Here is a 21,084-nt window from a genome sequence, read left to right as displayed (position 1 = left end):
CAGTGGCCAACAGTGGTCTCATCGCATGCCGCCTCCCCTCTCATTTCCCAGGTCCCCATCTCTCAGATCTTGTGACCTCCAGCTGTTCCCACTTAAAGCCCCCGTCAGACATCGGTCGGGTAGGGGGCTTTTGTCCCTGGAGGGTCCAGGCTTCTGAGAGCACCTGCTGCTTGTGAAGGAGCACTAGGCTCTGTCCTGTCGGATGCTGTTTGTGCGTGCCTTCTTCAGTTAGCACAAACTTCGTATCATGGCTAGAGACTCAGACATGGCCAAGACATGCCCAACGGGCAAGGATCTGGCTGGGCAAAGGCAAGCAGCTGGTTATGCTCATCAGCTCACCTGGAGCATTCTCACCCCACTGTGCCCTGAGGTGAGTATGTAGGGAGGTCTCTCTTCATCCCAGGGAGCCTGCCATCCCCAGACACTTTTTGTCCATTTTGTGATATCCTCATGCCTAAAAGAATCCAGGACAGGCATAGGTATTCTGGCTTCTTGGACAGCAGGGCAGTTCTGTCCACTTGCTTAAGCCCTTTGTTGCCAACTCCTCGTATGAAATCCCTATTTGAAATACGTGTATGAGTGGCTGGAGAGATGGCTGAGAGGTTAAAAGCACTGGCTGCTCATCCAAAGGTTCTGAGTTCAATTCCCAGCAACCACATGGTGGCTCACAACCATCTATGATGAGATCTGGTGCCCTCTTATGGCCTGCAGGTGTACATGCAGACAGAACACTGTATACATAATAAATAAATCTTAACACACATACACATACACTTATTTATCAGTGTGAGACTGGGTACTGAGGTCTGGAGAAGGGAGGGCAAGAACTGTCTTGATCTATACTAGGTGGTCATGGGCAGCCCGGTAAGGACCACAATGGATTGTGGGCCAGAGGGCAGACGCCTCTCTCCCACCAGACTCATAGGCCACGTGTCAGCCCTCAAAAGATGCGCCGTCTGGCAGGCAGGTCCACAGCCAACCCAGGGGTCCCACAGTGCCCAGGAGAAGGAGCGACAAGAGGACTCACAGTCCATGCCACAGCCCCCTTTTTCTTTTCTTATTTTCAGAGACAAGATTTCTCTGTGTAGCCTAGGCTGTCCTGGACTTGCTTTATAGATCAGACTGGCCTGGAACTCACAGTGATCCGCCTGCCTGAGTGCGGGGATTACAGGCATGTCACAGTCTTTTTTTTTTTTTTTTTTAAAGTTGAGTTCCAGTGGATTCTTCCTGCACAGGAGGCAGTAGGAGTGGAGTTTCCACGCCCGGATATCTGAGTTCCATCCGAAACAGCGGTTCTTAACTTCTCTGAGCCGGGTGACCCTGTGTCCGGCAACAGCAGGAGGCAGCAGACCTGGAAGGGCACCCGAGTCTGGGGAACCTTCCTCGGCCCCTCCCCCAGCTCTATAGGATCTAGCTCATGAACTCAGCCCCCATCACCGCTTCTCCAGGAGGAGACATTCCGGCTCTCCCATCCACCCAACAGGCTGCTGACGGAGCCGAGACCCTGAGACAGGACCCCAGGCCAGGCTGGCCTCCACATCTTGGTTTCCTGCCGCCCGCCCCCTGCTCGGTCCTGCAGGAAGTGGCCGCCTCCTGAACAAAGGGGCCGGCGGACAATGGCCATTGAATTGGGCTGGGGCGCTCGTGCGGGGACAGGCCGCCAGCTGCCCGCACTGATAAGACCCGGCGCGCCGGACCCAGTGCGACACGGAGCTGCGCGCGCGTCCCTTCTCACCATTCGCTTCCACAGTGGCCCACAGAAGTACCGCGCGAAGCCTAAGGCGCGCCGAGGCCTGCGCGTGGGTGGCTGGGGACCAATGGGGAGTCGGCGCGCCCCGCTTTCGGACCAATCTCGGGAGCGCGCGGGGGAGCCGCCCCGCCCAGAGACTGGCGCACCTAACAGCTTCGGTACTGCCTCTTCTGTTTCCTACCCTAGGGCCGCTAACGAGCGACTCCATCTATGCTGCTTGATACCGCTGACCAGCGACTGGCTCCTGTGCGGCTCTTGAGAGCTTGTATGATGTTTTGATTTTTTTTTTCTCCCTGAAGCCCCAGACGTCATCCCTGTTAATGCTGGGAAACGTTCTCATAGCTGCGCTTCTCTCGTATTTCTTTGGGTGGCATGGGTGCCTACGTGGTAGGCAGTGCCAGTGCCGCCTGGCTTTCAGCAAGGGTTGAGGTGCTGGCTGCCTAGACTCCACGGATACTACACACAGCAGGAGCCATGCTAGAATAGCGTCTGCTCCAGACATCCCCTTTCCTTGCCACACTTTACCCTTAAAGTGTGTGGCAGGGCCATCAGAGCCAGGCCAGATTCCTGCTCCCGGTGACTTTGAGGGCTATCCTACAGACAGATTCCGCGAACTCTCTGGGACCTTATCTGGAAAGCTCACCTCCTTGGGCCTCCTCCTGCTCCAGAGGCGAGGATGGCTAGCACTGGAGCCTACTCCAGAGGGGAGGGGAGCTGAAACTATCAGTTTCCAGGCTCCCAAGTCCTTACCCTAACCCGGTGCGGCTCTGAATGAGCCCACAAAGCTGTAATTAGTGTATGCGGCAGGCATCTGTTGTAGTTGGCCAGGGAGAGCTCAGCTGCTCCAGAATGACAGGGGATACGGGGAAGAGAGCAGAGATGGCAAGGGTAGAAGCAAAGGCTGTAAGTTTGGGGAAACTGAGGCAGAGTGAGATGGCCCTGCTCATGTCCAGTCTTGGCAGACCCCAGGCGGATGGGACAGAGAAGGGGCTGCTTCCCCTGGCAGTGCCCAGACCACAGCGTTTCCTGCTTCATCTTCACAAGCAAGCAACCCCTCCCCCAACAAGTTCAGATCTGCTAGCTGCTCTCCCTACCATGGGGGAGGGGGGGAGTGTCAGGAATTATGGGATAGCAGAATGCAGTGGGTTGGGGACAGAGGGACCCTCAGACACTTCTGAGGCCCCCCGGGGAAGAGGCACTGTAACTCAGCTCTGGTGCAAGGGAGCAAAGGCTTTTTTAAGAAGGAACAGAGAAGAGAGGCTGCAGCAGCAGCAGAGTAGACATTGGGATCATGAAGAGCCAGTTTTGGGGAAAGAGCAGCATACAGCAGGGGTGACACAGGGTGTTAGAGTGCTAGGGGACCTGGTGAGATCTACTTCTTGTGCTGTTTGAAGCCATCATATTGGTAGCCTGGAGGAGGCCTGCCCAGGCAGGGAACATGCCCATGTGGTAACCACCTGCCAGGGGCCCCAGGAGCTGAGTGGGAGTGACTTAAGAATATCAAGTCTGGAAGACAGTGCTGCGTGTGTGGCCCTAGTGATGCAAGGGTCAGGCTAAGCAGTCCCTCAGTGGCCTTTGTGGTTCTGTTGGTGGGCAGGCTGGGTGGCCATTGCATGGCAAGAGTGCTGAGGTGTGGAAGGGCAGCACGCATAAGCCACACAGATAGGACTTTAGGTGGGGCTCTCCACAGGCACCATCTGGAGTCACACCAAAGGTGCGAGTACTGTGCCCTTCCTGGGCGTGCCTTGACTCCTTGGCCTGGCATTGTCCACCTTCTCCACGCTGCCCCTGATTAGAAGGACCTTCTCCTGGCAGCTGTCTGAGATGCCTTGTGCCCACTAGGTGTTTTCTTGTCACAGATACTGCCAGACAAGTCATGTTTTGTGAGACATCCAGGCCAGGCTGTGGACACCTGGGCCTGCAAAAGCAGATGCCGTAAGTCTCCTGGCTGTACCACTCAGTCTGCAGGAAGTGGGAAGCCCTTGGCTTCCAAGCCTGCCTTTTATCAGCCTTCATGGCTTCCTGCCATAAAAGTGCCCTGCTCCCCCACCTTGGCGCCAGGACGTCGGGTCAGTGGTGACTCACCCAGTGCCCAGCATGAAGACGCCTTGGCCTCATGTCCTCCTGCCTACCTTCACAGCACTTGTGGCCTGGTCATTAGGTCTCACAACAGGCTGGCTCCTTCTCCAAGACCCTCACAGCATGGCACACACCTCTGCTTCTGGGCCATGAGCTTGCCTCTGTTGGACTGCCCCACTCTGCAGAAAGTATGACACCCCAATCTCTGGGCACCTCCCACCCAGAGAACCATGCTATCCATGTGAGTCCTGCTCTGACCTCCCTACACCTTACAGCTCCATCAACCTTATTCTAGCATGGTCTCTGTTGCCAGCTCGGTCCCAAGTATGTGGAAACCTAAGACTGTTTTGGCCTGGCTCTGGGAAGTGTAACTTACGCATCTCTCCCCTCAGGACCTCGGGAAGGCTCTCCGGGGCTCCTTTTCCACCCTGGGTGCTTGCATTCCACAGGCTTGTCTCTTGAGTGTTAACGGACTATTAGAACCCTGAGGGAGGCTGCCCCGTAGCAAAACTGATCCTCCACTTTCGCCTGGTGCACCCTTTGCCCAGGGCACTCCAGGACTATAAAGATGGGAGCTGGGCTGGGGAGAACAGAGAGACGCTTGGCTCCTACACCAAGGAGGCTGGTGGAATGTGGGGAAAGCCAAGATGTCTGGGAGGGCTTTTGCCTGTAGGGGAAGCATTTCTCTCCTTTGCATGGGGCTTGTGTTCCCCATGAAGTCCTGTCCTGCTGAGTCTGAGTGGAGGGGTGTGTGGTTAGTTAGCACAGTCACCTTGGAAGAGCAACGACAATTGAGGGACCATGTCTGCGGGGAACCTCACATGGGCCATGCCATCCCGGGGAAAGCAAGCTGAACAAGCCTTGGAGAGCATGGTGGTAAGCAGTGATCCTCCATGGATCCTGCTCAGACTTCCTTCAATGACGGACTGTCAACAGGACATGTAAGCCAAAAGAACCCTTCCCTCCCTCCCAAGGTAGGTTTGCTCAGCATTTTAAAATCATAGCAAGGCATGCTTGGTGGCACGTGCCTTTAATCCCAGCACTTGGGAGGCAGAGGCAGGTAGATCTCTGTGAGTTGGAGGCCAGCCTGGTCTACAAGTCCAGGGCAGCCCAGGCTACACAGAAAAACCCCATCTGGGGGGGGGGAACAAAACCGTAGCAACAGGCTGGAGAGATGAGCTGGCTCAGGGTTGGGAGCACTTGTTGCTCTTACAGAGGACGCAGGTTCACTCTCTCCTACCCACATGGTGGTTCACAGAGATGTTAACTCCAGCTCCAGGCATCTCATACCCTCTTCTGACCTCTGCAGGCACGAAGCATGCACGTGGTGCACATACATGTATGCAGCAAAACACACACACACACACACACAAAGAAATCTAATGAAAAATTTAAATCACAGGAGAAAGCAAACTATGACAGAAAGGGTGTGACACCCATGTCCCACCCAGCTGGACATGGCTGTGTGCAGCCTTGAGCCCGTGACAATGCTCCTACTCCAAGTTCTCAATCTGTCAGTGGGCTGGGTAACTGGTCCAAAGCCAGGCTGGGGCACATCTGCCATTAAGCCTCCAGTCTGGATTTTGCCTGTTTGCTTTTTGGAGAGAGGGCTTCTCTGTGTAGCACTTGGCTGTCTTCGAACTTGCTCTATAAACCAAGTTGGCCTTGAATTCAGAGATCCATCTGCCTCTGCCTCTGCCTCCCAAGTACTGGGATTAAAGGTATACCCCCACCATTGACCAGCAATTCTAGATTCTTCTGCGCAGGGACCCCTGTCCACAGTGCAGGCTCCTCAGGGTGACCCAAGCAGCCAATCCAGCATCTTCGCAGGTGATGGGCATGGTTTAACAGCTTTTCCGTTACACTTGTCTTTAAAGTATGCTCATGACAACAGAGAGGAGTCTGGGTTAAATTCCATGGGGCATCTGCTTTCTGTTATTTTTTTTTTAATCTTTTTAAAATTTATTATGTAATGTGTACACTTGCAGGCCAGAAGAGGGCATCAGATCACATTATAGATGGCTGGGAGCCACCATGTGGTTGCTGGGAATTAAACGCAGGACCTCTGGAAGAGCAGCCAGTGCTCCTAACCTCTAAGCCATCTCTCCAGCCCCCTCTATTAATTGTTTGAAATAGGGTTTCTGTGTACTCCTGGCCTTTCTGGACCTCACTCTGTAGATCTGCCTGCCTCTGCCTCCTGAGTGCCCCACGACTGCCTGGCCCATTGCCCACATTAAAAAAAAAAAAAAAAATTTAGTTATACAGTGCTCTGCCTGCACATACAGCTGTACAGACCAGAAGAGGGCACCAGATCACATTATGGATGGTTGTGAGTGACCATGTGGTTGATGGGAATTGAACTCAGGACCTCTGGAGGAGCAGGTCAGTGCCCTTAACCTCTGAGCCATCCCATCCCATCCCAACCTCTAGCCCCCCATTACCCAGTTGGAGTACACTGTTCGGACTCTTGTGGAGTGTGCTTGTCTGTAGGTAATGAGGGTGCCTTGCTTTCCACGAATTGGGAGGCAGCTCAAACCAGCAGAATCAGCAGCTCCTTAAGTGAGTGCTCAGCTGTGATGAAAGACCTCAGCAAGCCTACACCACCACCACTTTTAAATAAAGACAGCATTTCCTTGTGTGTAGCCTTGCCTGTCCTGGACCCACCAGGCTGGCCTTGAACTCACATATCTCCACCTGCCTCTGCCTCCCAAGTGCTGGGACTTTAAAGGTGTACACCACCACTGCCTGCTGTAAGTCACTTATGAATACATGTCCTGAAGACAGCATGCTTAACCTCTACCTCACAGCCTGCACCTCCATCCACTATAGTCTGCCCCTTGCTTCTACCCACACTACAGCTCACCTGGGCAGCGGGGGGTTATGCTCTGTGATCAAGCCATGCCATCTTCCCCAGGCCCTGCTGAGGCCAGATGCCTGGCAGAGAGCTAATCATAACCTTCATACTGGGAGACAGGAGTTATGACCAGGCTTAACTAGACGCTCTCCAGACTTCTCCAAACTTGGCCCATGCTTGGGCTTCCTGGGCCTGCCAGGCCTCCACCTAAGCAGTAGGGCTGCCAAGGGGCCAGTGACACTCTCTCTACTCCGCTCCCTTCAAGCTGGGCTGGGGTATAAGGGCATTATGCACTAAAGCCCTTCGGAGATGCTTTGGGAGGACCTCCGTCCTCCTCACTGGCAGGTCAGCTGGGATGATGGGAACCAAGAGTATGGCAGGATGGGGCTCAGGACAGGCTAAGACCCAAGGTTAGGTTGAGATGGATTAGGTCCCACCAGCTTGGGGGGAGCTGGCTTCATGGGTCCTAGCCAGGCCCATTGTTTGGGGACAATAGCTCCCCTGAGCTAGGTTCCTCTCCCAACAGGAAAAACCATAAAATCTGCCCATTACCACTGCCCACGGCCCCTTTGAAGGCTGGGCAGGCCTCAGGCGCCAAGTGCAGCTTGGAACCTGGTCCCACCCGTAGCCAGCCTGCCCTAGGGACTAGGAGCCTTCAGGCATGTAGCTCAGGCTACAGACACAGGTTCTAAGGAAGCAGTGGCCCGCCTCACTAGAACTCAGCAGCACGTGGACAGCTGAGCCCCCCTGCCTAAGAGTCCTTCCTGAAAACCGCTATGGGCTGGAAATTCCCAACTAAAGCTGACTTGATACCAGTGTCCCCTAAGAGGTAAGGGCACTTTTGCATACTGGCTGAGCCCTGTGAATGAGACAGATAAGGAGTTTGAGCAGTGGTTCCCAAACTTTCTCAAGCTGTAACCCTTTAATACAGTTCCTCATGCTGTGGTGACCTGCTCCAGCCATAACATTATTTTCATTGCTACTTCATAACTAGAATTCTGCTATTATAAACCATAAATATCTATTTTCTGATGGTCTTAAACAACCCCCTGTGAAAGGGTCATTCCACCCACAGGGTGAGAACCACTATGTTAGAGGGTGCCAACTGTAGGGTAAGTGCCTTAGGACTAAAGCCTTGGAGGTGTGTGGCTCCAGGAGCTGTATTCCTGCCCACGTGCCTGGCTGGTACAGGGGCTGTTTGTTCATCTGTAGTACAGGGAGCGATAGGGCCAGTCTGGCTGTACCACCCAAGCAGTGAAAGCACCTGAGGTCAGCTTTCACAGCTAAGAGCACGTCCAGCAAGGTCCTTCAGAGAGCAGTGCTGCACACAGCCACCAGAGGGTGCAGCCCAAGCCGACCACCCGCGCTGTGGCAAATAGACCCATTTGCTGCAAGCAGCAGATGGACCTGTAGATCCTGTACTCCTGAGGTTCAGCCCCAATGTCTAGTTTCTCCCCTTCACTGTGCCCTGCCCCCACTTTTACCCAGCCAGCTTGACATGTGCTTCTAGCTCACCTGCCCTGCTGTTTGCTCACCCCCGCTGGGGTTTACTGGCCCAGGGCAGTCTAAGTTAAGGGTTGCTTAGCTGTGGGCTCTGGTCTGCAGTCCTACAAAGCAATGGTGCTAAATATTAAATTTTACCCAGGTCAAGAACAGGAGGGGAGGCTCAGACAGCACTGTCATAAGTGCACACTCTCATGAGTGACCAAAGTTATGCTTGCCTGCCTCCAGGGCAAGGCATACCACCTTATACTATAGGTCATCTGGAGACCCCAGTCCTGACTGGGATAAACTGATTTCTAGGAACTCAGGGAGCAGGCTACCTCCTCCAGGATGCTCCCAAGGCAGGGCTATCCAGGGCGTTCATGGAGTAAGCCTGTTATCCCTGACTGGGCCCCTGCACTTGGAGGAGGCTGCTAAGTTAGGTGCAGAGGGCCATGCAAGCTTCAGAGGGCTGAAGGTGCAGGGGAGCCGAACAGGAAGATAGCCACAGTAGGTAAAAGTGGCGACACCCTCAAAAGATATCATTGCCACATGAAACATTAACCTGTACTGCGTATGTCACCAGACCTGGGGACAACCAGCAGAGGACCAGCAGAATCAGCCTTCCACACCAGCAGTCACAGAAATGGGTTGGGCTGAGGGGTGGGGGTGGAGGGATCAAGCAGGTATTTTTTCCCCCAGTGATCACAGAGCTTCCTCTGAGCCCAGGAGAAGCCCAAGATTTGGGATTGCCACACGCTTGCCCAACAAGGGTTACACCCCAAGGCTTCAGAGACTGTGTTCCAAGGAGGGGCAAATGAAGTCAGACACTCCACTCTACACAAACTTAGGGAGGATGTTTAGTTCCAGTTGGGGTATGCCCAAAGCTTACAAGGGTTGTGGGGCCTGCAGCAGGCTACGGCTCCAGCCATCCAATGCAGTTGAGCTGTCTGGATCTCCTTGCTAAAGTCAAGGCCTTTCAGGGGTTGGCCTAGTCTTGGCTCCCAGACTGGACTCCCAGGAAACCACCCTAGATTCAGTTCCAGCTACTGCCTGTAACCCCATTGTCCAGGGCCCCTAACTCTGCCTAAACTGCTGAGCAGAGAGCAGTGTGAACCCAGGTTATCTACCATGCAGGAAGCAGTCCACAGAGGGGTACAGAACAGTCTCCTTCAGTCCCCCCCTTCCCCACTTAACTCCTGTTCTAAGCCTCTTAGAAGAAAGGCCAGAAAGAAATGCTGGGTCTAACAGGTATTCTAAGATGTCGGCACCCATTCCCTCAGGAGCAACACCCACTGAGGCTGCTTCTCTGACCTAGGAGTCCTTGCCGCCCAGCCAAGCATCTGGTGACAGCTACTTCGAGCACATCCAGCTGTACCCATGCCCATTCCATTCATTTCTCTCAAACTGGCAAGGTGTGTGTCCCAAGTCTGTCTGAGGCACAGACCTGGGCTAAGGGTGCCTCTGCCCGGGTTTACTTCACTCCTGCTCTAACAGCTGTGCGGTGGGGTAAAGCAGCTGGACCACAAAACTGGGGTTTAGGGTTAGCTGGACAAGACTCTTACTAGACCCAGCCAGGCGGTGGTGGCGCACGCCTTTAACCCCAGCACTCGGGAGGCAGAGGCAGGTGGAATGCTGTGAGTTCTAGGCCAGCCTGGTCTACAAAGTGAGTCCAGGACAGTCACAGCTACACAGAGAAACCCTGTCTCGAAAACCAAAGCACCAAGACTCTTACTAGGCCCAGTAGCTCAGCTACAAGTGGGAGCAGTGCTTCACAGCCTTGAATGACTATAACCTCTCTCTGTAGCCCAGATCCTGTAAGGATAGGCACACACCCTTCCAAGCCTCAGACACCTAGGGTCACCAGGGACCTTGTGACTGTTATTGTCTTGCCCCAGTGATCACCAACTTTCAGAGGATGGTGGCAACAACCAAGTACTAGGTTCCTCAGTTCAGGTGGCTGGCAAGAAAAATGGATAGTGCATCCTACAGGCAGCATCACCTGCACTTCCCTCTCCCTGGTAGGAGAGCGCAGAGAGCTGGCAAATTTGCCATCTGCTTAGCATTCAAGTGTGCACACCACACAGGGTCCCAGTCTAGAGTGCAGGATCCAATGGACTCCCTTGTCCCTTCCTCCCCACCCCCACCTCGTTTTGTTTTTCAAGACAGGGTCTCTCAGTGTAGCCTTGGATGTCCTAGACTAACTTTGCAGACCAGGCCTCCGAGTGCTGGGATTAAAGGCCTGCACCACCACATCCAGCTCCTCCTCTTTTCTAAGGTTCAGTGTCGCGAGGCCTGGCTCTGCCCCTAGAAGGCTGCCTGAGGCACTGCTCTGCACTCAGGGAAGATCCCAGCCAGGGGGATCCTGTTGATAATCCCAGTCAGAAAAGAGCACACAGAAATGGATTAGCTGCACGCAGATGGGAGCACACAGACCCAGTGCCTCCTCGAGCTGGTGGTGGCTCAAACACAAGGCTGTGACCTCAGCTTAGAGGCACCTTGCCCACTTCACGGGCTGCCCCCCACTGGGACCCTCACTCCTCAGCACCCCAGTCTCTCAACTATGTGACACAGGTCCAATCATCTCAGGCCCCTCCCATATGTCACCTATCTTCTAGGAACCATTCTCACTACTGTCCCCCATGTAACCACAGGTCCCAAGCATATCAAGACCTTCCCATATGTCACCTATCTTCTAGGGACTGTCCTCACTACTGTGCTCCTCGCTCTGCCCCAACTTTTTTCAATTCTACCATGGTAGTGTGGAATTCAATTACTTACCACCACCATTCCAGCCTTACTGGCCCTTGCTCATTTCCCAGGATTGACAACCCCTCCTCCTGCTGTCTCCTGGGCAGACAAGGTACAGCCGGGGCGCAGGTCTCGGTTCCCATTCCAGGGTATTTGCTTCTATGGCCTCAGCTCTTACCTCCCACTCCTCATCCCTGTATTCTCTCCATGCCATAGACAAGTCGTGCTGTATATAAGCACACAAGCATCCTGAAAATACTCTCTCCTACCATGGTTCTAATCTCACTTCTGAGAAGGGCCCCTGACTATGGTTGCACACCCCTCATAGACTTGAAAAGCATTCTGCAATCTTCTCATCAAAATCACGTCTATCTGTCCTGCCCAGCTTCTTCCATCTGTAGCTCCCCCCCAACTCACCATCTCCAGCCTGGCCCCACCTCTGGATCTAAAACAAGTACTCTGCCTCAGCCCAGGGAAGGGCAGCTTCAGTTAAACGCACTGAGGGTAGGCCCTGGGTCTTCTCATGAAGAGGCCCAGGAGACCTTGTGGGCTTCTTGGCAGAGGGTTCTGTTCAGCTCATTCCAAGTGATGGGGCAGCACCAGAACCGAGAATTCCACATAGGCTGTGCTGGACATCAGCAGGAAACTGCATGCAGGTGTCCGTGGTCTGCTGGTCTCCACTTTCTGGGCGCTGCTGATGAGCTTGACTAATTTGCTATTGGGTGGCCCCAAGGGCTCCTGGATGCACAACTCATGAGTCCTAAGCAGGAGGCTGAGGCCTGTAATGCTCTTGGTGGTTCAAGACAGTGAACGGCACTGGAGACGGTAGGGAGCTCCTGCTCACCTCTGCAGGAAGCTGGTGCTGCAGTGAAGGCAGGCTCCAGACTACAGTTGCCTAGAACAGAGCAGTAACTGCCACGTGTCTCCTGACCCTGGCAGCAGCACAGACCAGGGATCTACTTGACTTAAGCCCTTGTGCTTCGGCCTGATGAGTAGGCTAGGCCATGAAGTAGGATCCGGACTCGGCTACTCCCTGACCATGTTTCATTACACATAAACACACAGCTAGTTTCCTTCGCTGGGCAAAAATATCCCTTACATTGCTCAAAACATGATTCCCAACAGTGAGTATGATGGGGCCTCATTGTGGCCATGGGAAGGAAGAGAGTTTCAAACCAAACGGGGCAGTGCTTGACTGGCCGAGTCTCAGGAGTTCTGCCTGTGAGCCGTGGCCCAGGGCCCATCTGACCCTCATAAGACAGACACACTTGGAGTCCAGCACCAGGACGCTGCCTGGCCTTGAGTTCCACTCAGTAGCCGTCGTCCTCATCACCATCACAGCCATAATCTGTAAAGCACAGAGGACAGTGGTGGGGTCCAGGCAACCCTCTGCTGTCACAGGGAGCATGCCCCCAGCTCCCAACACCAACCCCTCTGCTCATCTCACAGGCCCCACAAACTGAAGGACCATCATTTCAATCTGTTCCCAGATGTCTTTGGGGTTGGTGGACTGTGTGTGGCCTGTGGGGCGGCCTTGGCTCCTAGCTGTGCACTGTCAACAGTATAACCAACCCGTGACATTTCCCTACTGACTGACCAGCCCCTCTGCTGACTCGCAACAAGCCCAGAAACCATGACCCTCATAGCAGATACCTCGCCTTCACTGTGGAGCTGGCCTCCTAGTCTTTGCCTAGTTCCTTCTAGCATATTCAAGGGCCTCAAAATCAATATGGCCAATTTTCAGTCTTTGTTCAAATCCCCCCCTTTTTTTTTGCAGAAAGAAACTTAGTTTGCAGCCAATGGGCTTATTCATACTTAGAAGTTACTCAGGTGAGCGACTATGTCTTTATGTCTCTGGATGCCCCTCAAAGTTCCTTATTGGGCCCATACCATGTGGGCCCTACCCACCATTGCCACCCATCATCTGCAGAGCACTGACGCAGGGCTCTCCATCCTCTTCCTCCGCATCCTCCTCATCTGCATCCTCCTCAGGATGATATGACACAGGGCCACTCTCCACCAAGACTGCTGATGGCTTGATGGGCTCAGCTCCCAAGGCAGGGGGACTTAAGAGCAAGGCCTGGAAAGAGAGGGCTGACTGGGATAAAAGCAGAGTGTGTGCTGCCCTCCTGACTGTACGGGACCTCAGGTTTTTCTCAGTGTGAGCATGGGCATTCCTCGGAGCTCCTGTGGAGCTGGTCAGAGGGTCAGCCTGCCTCCTAGTACGCACTAGCTCCTTCTGGTCTCCTGGGGTTATGTAGTTCTAGCACCCCTTCTCCCAAACACTGTGGTATGCAATCTAGCCTCTGCCCACATTAGTCCACAGTGGCGGTTAGCTCACCCCTAGCCCCAGACCAGCAGCATATAACTGGCCTTTATTACCTCCCTGCTCCACCCAGAAGCCCTCTCACCCTGAACTTTAGGACTCTCTGCTGGAGCCAGGCCAGCACTGGAGCAGCAACCAGCTAGGCCTCTCTCTCCCTGCCAAGCCTGATGGCAACTTGTGATCCTGAAGCCAGCCCTAGATGTGTAGGACAACATACCTGTCCCACAGCTGCCTTCTTAGTGGGCTGTGCAGATACCAGAGGCCTCAACCTGAAAGAAAGTATAGAAGCAACTTCATGGGGGAGGAAAGAAGAGGGGAGGGGAAAATATGTCATACATGTGTGGGTTCCTGTGGATGCCAAAAGAGAACATCAGATCCCATGGAGTTATAAGAGCTCCTGACATGGGGCTAGGAACTGAACTTGGGCATCTCTTAACCACTGAGGCATCTTTCTAGGCAGTTTTTGATTATTTTGGGGACTGGGCCTCACTATGAAGCATCAGCCTTCTAGGTGCTACAATAGGTCTCTATTATTAAGAAGACAACAAGAGGGAAGCAGCACAGCAGAGACATTTGCTCCATTAAGACAGATGCCTGGGGCTGGAGATACGGCTCAGCGATTAAAAGCACTGTCTGCTCTTCCAGAGGTCTTGAGTTCAATTCCCAGCAACCACATGGTGGCTCACAACCATCTATAATGTGATCTGATGTCCTCCTCTGCCTGCAGATGTACATGCAGGCAGAGCACTGTATACATAATAATAAACAAATACATCTAAAAAAAAAAAAAAGACAGATGCCCTTCTGGCTTCCCTCCTTCAACAAGCCATGGCTAATTCAAACATGAAGACTGAGCAGGACGCTCACCACACTGAGTGTCCAGCCTATTGCCAGAACCAAAGAATGAACTATCTTGGGACCTCATCAGGAAAGCTGGCAGCTACCACCCAAGAGTAAATCATAGCACAGGAGGACCACACACAGCCCAGCAACCCCCAGTTATCTCCCTGTCAAGCCAGAGTTAACACTGACCCAGCATGCTGTGGCTGGTCGGCTCTGTCCCCACCAGAGGTCTAACTGTGGCTGCTTCCTCCCTCTCAGCAGAGCCCATGGTGTGGCCTCATGTCCAGAAGGGGTGTGGGTGTGGCAGGGCTGGAAAAGCCCATTTCCATTGAGTGTCCAGCTACTTTCTGGGGATGGAGTAGGTCCTGCTGCTGCCAGAACCTCTCAACTCTGGGACCCAGAAGTGAGGGGCGTCAGGACACACCCACATCTGGAGATCGCCAGTTAGCATTCAGCATACAGTGGGACAAGTGTGGCTCCTAGAGCTCTGGCTGGCAAACAACAGCCCCCATGGTGGCCTAGTCCTCTGCTTGCCTCTTCCCAGGCCGAGACCCAGTCCAAGGGGCAGAATGGTACCTCTTCCCTATGCTTGTCCCAGGGTCAGCACTATTCCTGCTGGCTGCTCTTTTCCTCTGTGACAGCTTCTTGGTGCTGGCACGCTCTGGGGGCTGTGAGTCCTCCCTGGGGGGGCTGCTGCCACCCTTGCTGTTAAGGTCCCGCAGCACACTGTAGTTGATCTTGCTGGAGATTTTCTTCTGTTCCAGCATCTTCTCGATAGCCTCCCCAGCTGTGCTGGCCAGGATCGGCTCCCGGCGTTTGCAAGACTTCTTGGGCTGAATGAAACACAAAAGTAACTCCTGTCACCTGCTGGCTTCACAGCTGCCATCTACTCTTGAGCCACAGCTGTAGCCCACCTGGCACAGGAAGCAGCGTAGCCCATCTGCAGGGGCACAGGAAGCTTGGCAGCTCCCAGCCTGGGTACCTGCTACCTCACTTTCTGTGTTATCTATCGTTCCAGCTAAGCCTTTCTTGTGGAGAAGAAAGGAAGCGCCTCACAGAGCATGGAGCATGATGCCTGGTGGGATGGAATTTTGGGACCCACGTCCCTGCCCAAGTCTCCAGTCCTCCTTTGGGGCTAGTACCATTTACTTTCTGGGCCTCTACCCTGGACCCTAGAAGTTTTGCACCACATCCTCTTCTCACTTGGCTCCTAAAAGGTTCAGTCTCTCCCTAAGATAATACTCAGAGGCTGAAGCCCCAGACACAGCAACTGAGCCAAAGTACCAAGACTGCTTGCCTATTATTGAAGAATACAGGTACAAAGAGAGGCTTTTTTTAAAAAAAATGTATACAGTGCTCTCCCTACACATACACCTACAGGCCAGAAGAGGCCATCAGATCACATTGTAGATGGCTGTGAGCCACCATGTGGTTGCTGGGAACTGAACTCAGGACCTCTGGAGGAGCAGTCAGTGTCCTTAACCTCTGAGCCATCTCTCCAGCCCCAGAGAGGGTTTTGTTTTTTTTTTTAAGTTTTTTTTTTTTTTAAATATCCCAATAGAATGTTCTCCTTCTTCCTTTCTTCCCAGTCCTTCCCTCTTACATCCCCACTCCCTCTCCCCATCTATTCCTTCTCCTCAGAAAAGGAGAGGCCTCCCACAGTAGCAACCAGCCTTGGCACACCAAGTTGCAGTAAGATCAGGCACATCTTCTAATGAGGCTAGACAAGGCAGTCCATTTAGGGGAAAGAAATCCAAAGGCTTTTGTGTCCTCAACAAAGACCTCGAGCCCAAGGACCCCTGAGTCCAGCCCTGTATCTCAACTCTATCTCCCCCTTAACACCTGTACTGGATACCCCACTCCAAACCATCTGGGATGGAGCACGCAACCAACACCACAACCTGGCAGTCAGGTGTGTGGGGCCTGTGGTTTCCATTGCCTGTTCCAGGCGGGCTCCTATGGACACAGGAGAGAGGTGTTCCCAAAGTTCTTTCCTCCTATCAGCGAACACTAAGGCTGAGTTAAGCTGGCAAGAGGCACCCACCTTGTGTTCTTTATAGATGCCAAGCTCCTTCTCCTTCGCTATTCTTGCTTCTTTCTCTGTAAGGTGAACAGAATAGCTGGCATCAGCAAGGGACATGGCCTAGGACCTGGGCAGATGGATGGATGGTACTTACCCTTCTGCTCCCGAAGGTACTCAGCATTCTCCCGCATCCACAACTCGGCTTTTACTCGGGTTTCCGACTCGTTCAGGATATACTGTGGGAAGCACAGTGAAGTGGCTTCAGCTCTCTGAAGTTGAGCTCTCAGGTATCTTGAGATCTCTCAGCAACTAGTTCCCTATTTATATGCTCAAACTGCTAAAGAAAGGACGTGAGAAGGCCTCTCTTCAGCACTGAAACCTGTCACTCCTTTGTCCTTCTCTGCCAACTTTACCCTGCAACCCTGAGCCAGTACTGATAGTTCCTAAGCCTTATTAGGCACATCCCTGAGATACAGGGCCAAGTGTGAGTGTAGAGTCTGGAGCCCCTGAGGCTTGGAGACTAGAGATGTACAACATACTTGTAACACAATGGGAGCCATGGCAGGTGCAGAACTCAGGGTCTTCCCAACATGGTCCTGGTGGGGCTGCTTGGGGTTTCAGAAGGAAGGGCACATTACAGCCGAGGCTGCTTTGGAATGGAGTTTGAAGAAGGGAGTCCAGCTGCATGCCTGGACCATAGGCACTATATCCTGAGACCACTCACCTGTCAGGGAATGTCTGAGAAAGCCACAAGGCTCACAGAGGCTAGAGGTAAGTGACCGGCCCTGAAACTAGGAGTCCAACCCCACCTTTGCCTCCTTAAGTCCCAACCACCACTTGGGGACAAGGAGAGCCAGGGCTTACTTACTCTGTCAATCTCAAGGTCATCGATGCCACTGAGGTCCAGCTCTCCGTCCTCTGAAGTGTCTTCTAGAGAGAAGAACCTCGATCAGTGTCACAGAGGCTGCACTAGCAGACACTGCTCACCACGGGATGCTTGGGACTCAAGGCTGGGACAAAGGGGCAGCCCACACAGCCAGGGTGTCTCATTAGTGGTCAGACCGTCCCTCCAGGCTCTCTGAAGTCTGCACCACTTACCTTGCTTTCTGCTCTGAGCTCCCTATGCTCAGATTGCCAAGTCCTTTTATAGTACTCTTAATTACCTGCTCCCTCAAAAGCAGATATCCAACAGTCCTCTACATACTTGGCCCATAGGTGAAGCATTCTGCCTCCCCAACTCAGAGGCTTACCCCTCATATAGGCCCTACCCTCCACCCATTTGAAAGGCTCAATGTTCTTGCAAAGGCCAAATCTTTTTTAAAAATATATTATATTAATTTATTCACATTATATCTCAATTGTTATCCCATCCCTTGTATCCTCCCATTCCTCCCTCCCTCCCATTTTCCCCTTACTCCCCTTCCCTATGACGGTGACTGAGGGGGACCTCCTCCCCCTGTATATGCTCATAGGGTACCAAGTCCCATCTTGGTAGACTGCTATCCTTCCTCTGAGTGACACCAGGCCTCCCCATACAGGGGACATGGTCAAATATGGGGCACCAGAGTTTGTGTGAAAGTCAGACCCCACTCTCGACTCAATTGTGGAGAATGTCCTGTCCATTGGCTAGATCTGGGTAGGGATTATAAGTTTACTGCACGTATTGTCCTTGGCTGGTGCCACAGTTTGAGCAGAACCCCTGGGCCCAGATCTGCCCATCATAATGTTCTTCTTGTAGATTTCTAGGACCCTCTGGATCCTTCTATTTCCCCATTCTCCCATGCTTCTTTCACCTAGAGTCCCAATAGGAGGTCCTCCCCTCTGTCCCACCTCCCTGCTAAGTGAAGACTTTCATGGGACATATCCCTTGGGCTAGTGTCCAGATATAAGTGAATATATGCCATTTGACTCTTTCTGTTTCTGGGTTAACTCACTCATTATGATCATTTCTAGTTCAATCCATTTGTCCACACATTTCAGGAATTCCTTGTTTTTAATAGCTGAGTAGTATTCCATAGTATAAATGTACCATAGTTTCTTTATCCATTCTTCTACTGAGGGACACTTAGGCTGTTTCCATGTTCTGGCTATTATGAATAAGGTTGCTATGAACATGGTTGAGCAAATGTTCTTGTTGTGTGCCAGAGCATCTTCTGGGTTTATTCTAAGGAGTGGAATAGCTGGGTCTTGAGGAAGCCCTATTCCCAGTTTTCTGATATAGCGCCAGATAGATTTCCAAAGTGGCTGTACTAGTTTGCATTCCCACCAGCAATGAAGGAGTGTTCCTCTCTCTACACATCCTTGCCAGCATGTGGTGTCACTTGAATTTTTGATCTTACAAAGGCCAAATCTTTACCTGATCAGGGATCAGAGCCAGATTATAGGGATGGAACCAGTTAGCCTTCCAGACCATTGGTGTCCTAGTCCTTCTTCATAATGATTTATTATTCATTTTATTCTGTGTGTATGGGTGTTTTGCCTGCATATATGCCCATGCAACACATGCGTGCAGGACCTCTAAAAGCCAGAAGAGGGTATCAGGTCTCCTGGGACTAGAGCTACTATGTGAGTGCTGGGAGTCAAACCTGGTCCTCTCTGAAAGAGAACAGTCAGTGCTTTTTTGTTGTTGTTGTTTGTTTTGTTTTTTCAAGACAGGGTTTCTCTGTGTAGCCTGGGCTGTCTTGGACTCGCTTTGTAGACCAGGCTGGCCTTGAACTCACAGCAACCCACCTGCCTCTGCCTCCGGAGTACTGGGATTAAAGGCATGCGCCACCACCGCCCGGCTTTTTTTTTTTTTTAATGAAGTTTTCTGCCTAATTGTGAAGAGGGTAAACAAATCTCATTATGGATGGTTGTGAGCCACCATGTGGCTGCTAGGAATTAAACTCAGGACCATCAGAACAGCCAGTGCTCTTAACCTGTGCGCCATCTCTCTAGCCCCCAATCAGTGCTCTGAACCTCAGTCATTATCCCAGCCCCCAGTGTTCTAAAGGTGACGGGCAGAAGCTGTAGGGATCTGGCACTGCTGCACAGCAGGGGCAACTGCTGGCCTTTATGTTTCCCCTCTGTCCATGCTCAAGCTCAGCAGGTGATACTAACTGTGAAGACTCACCACAACTCAGGCTTTCCTACCCCAGCAAACAGGGAAGGATCAGGAATGACCTGGTCCCCTCCACCTGCATGACTCCAGGCTATGTCAGGTCCTCTCTGAGTCATTTGGTAGCCATGCCGTTAGGCAGCTAGCCACAGCAGCTGGAGTAGAGGGAGCTTATGATGTAGCAAGGCCAGCTGGCATCTCAGCATGCTGCTACACACCCGGCTCTTCACCCTGTGTGCTCCTTAGTTTTATTTTTTTTTTTTTTTTTTTTTTTTTTTTTTTTTTTTTTTTTTTTGCTCCTTAGTTTTAGATGTCAACTTGTCACAATTCAGAATCACCTGGGAAGAAAGTCTCAATTGTATAAACATCTCTGTCAGGTTTGCCTGAAGGCAAGTCTGTGGGGCACTGTCTTGAAGGTTAATTGGCAGCACTATTCCCTAGGCGGGGAGTCAGGCCTAAACTAGGTGAGACAGGAGAGAGCCAAATCAGAAGCAACAATGTGCTCCTTCTCTTTTTGCCATTGGCTGTGGGTGTGACATGATTAGTTGTTTGAGTTCCCTCAAAGGATGGGTGTGACCCATAGCTGACAGGAAATCTATCACCTAAGATAAATGAAACTGGAGCACCTGGGACCACTGACTTCTGCAGGGGCCTAGCAGGGCCTCACCCTAGCCCATGGCATGACTGGTTCAATCCACAGCAGGGACCACTCAGACTATAAACCTCCCCTGTCCCAGGGCACTCACTGGGGTCCCCACTTGGGGAGGAGATGCACTCTCGAATGGAGTCGGAGATGCCCAGGCTGGCAGCTGTGGGCAGGGGGCCAAGTAGAGACTCCAGAGCAAGGGGCCTGCTGCCCCCATCAGAACCGTCAGCTGCTTCTGTGCTGCCGTCTTCCCCCAGGAGCTCTCGGTAGAAGTCCTTGTTCATATGGCTGGCAGCAGCCTCCAGCTCCTCGTCCTCAGTGTCCTCCTCACAGAACGGGCTGCATGTGGTGTCCTCACCGGAGCCTAGGGACACACGATTCGCACACCACCTGTCAACCAGGCAGAAAGCCAGAGAGAACCCACTTTTGTAACAGAAACATTTTTGCAAAGCTGCAAAATAACCAAGATCACAAAAACTACCAAAAAGCATGCCTTTTTCTGCATCAAAGAAAGCATGGTCCTGCCAGCAAATGGCGTTGGCTGCCTATGTTCAAGAAGAGCCCGGCTTATTCCTCATGATCTGTGCAAAAGCTGAGTTAAATGTGGTATCTGAGAGTGCAAGAATATTCAGGAAAGACAAAATGTCTGTGACCTAGGGTTGGGCAAACACACTTCAACAACACTAAAGCAGAACCCATAAAACACACACAGATTGTGAAAGAAATATGATTTTTTTCTAAACAAATAATAATGCTCACCCTGTGAAAGATACTGTCCAGACAAAGGTGAGCCACAACTTCTTTACAGATAACGCCTGAAAGGACAGCCTAGAGCATGTCAAGAGTGCCTATGCTCAGCAAACACAGAACCCAAATAAAAAGGGACCAAAAGGAGACCTGCCAGGCCAACACAGAGAACACATGAAGGGCAGAAGAGCAAAAGAGCACAGCCAAGCCCTGAGAGACTCGCCAGCTACACCAAGTCAGAGTGTGAAAGCTGTCTCCTATAGTCTGACGGCTGAGAACTCACACCATACACATTGGTGACCTCATCAGAGAGGATGGTGAGAAAAGAGAGGCACTGGCCTCATCCATGCTGACAGTGGGAGAACAGTGGTGGCTGCTGTGCAAACTGTTTGCCAAGAGCAGACCTAACAATTCTATTCTGCCCAAAGGAAATGAATATTGACAGAGACTATACACAGGTTTATCTGCAGCAAACACAAATGTGCA

General features: G+C 52.3%; 1 protein-coding gene across 2 annotated transcripts in view; it reads right to left on the bottom strand.

Annotated features, from left to right (window-relative positions):
- Window positions 1-9,007: 9,007 nt before the first annotated feature.
- The window catches only part of BRF1 (BRF1 general transcription factor IIIB subunit), a 51,976-nt gene continuing 39,899 nt past the window's right edge, over window positions 9,008-21,084 (bottom strand). The window contains exons 11-18 of one of the 2 annotated variants that reach the window (XM_084793311.1): window positions 19,952-20,215; window positions 16,977-17,038; window positions 16,263-16,344; window positions 16,130-16,185; window positions 14,662-14,918; window positions 13,460-13,511; window positions 12,825-12,996; window positions 9,008-12,264 (exon numbers count right to left, since the gene is read on the bottom strand). In XM_084793311.1, coding sequence (XP_084649437.1) covers window positions 12,227-12,264; window positions 12,825-12,996; window positions 13,460-13,511; window positions 14,662-14,918; window positions 16,130-16,185; window positions 16,263-16,344; window positions 16,977-17,038; window positions 19,952-20,215 — 983 coding nt within the window. In that variant the 3' untranslated portion in view covers window positions 9,008-12,226. The remainder of the gene's footprint in view (window positions 12,265-12,824; window positions 12,997-13,459; window positions 13,512-14,661; window positions 14,919-16,129; window positions 16,186-16,262; window positions 16,345-16,976; window positions 17,039-19,951; window positions 20,216-21,084) is intronic. The other variant, XM_084793312.1, reaches the window with a different exon arrangement.

This window comes from Acomys minous (assembly GCF_964271855.1).
Source record: "Acomys minous genome assembly, chromosome: 8".
In the NCBI taxonomy this organism is placed as follows: Eukaryota; Metazoa; Chordata; class Mammalia; order Rodentia; family Muridae; genus Acomys; species Acomys minous.
The sequence above is the reverse complement of the archived record's forward strand: the minus strand, read 5'-3'. Positions and strand labels throughout refer to the sequence as shown.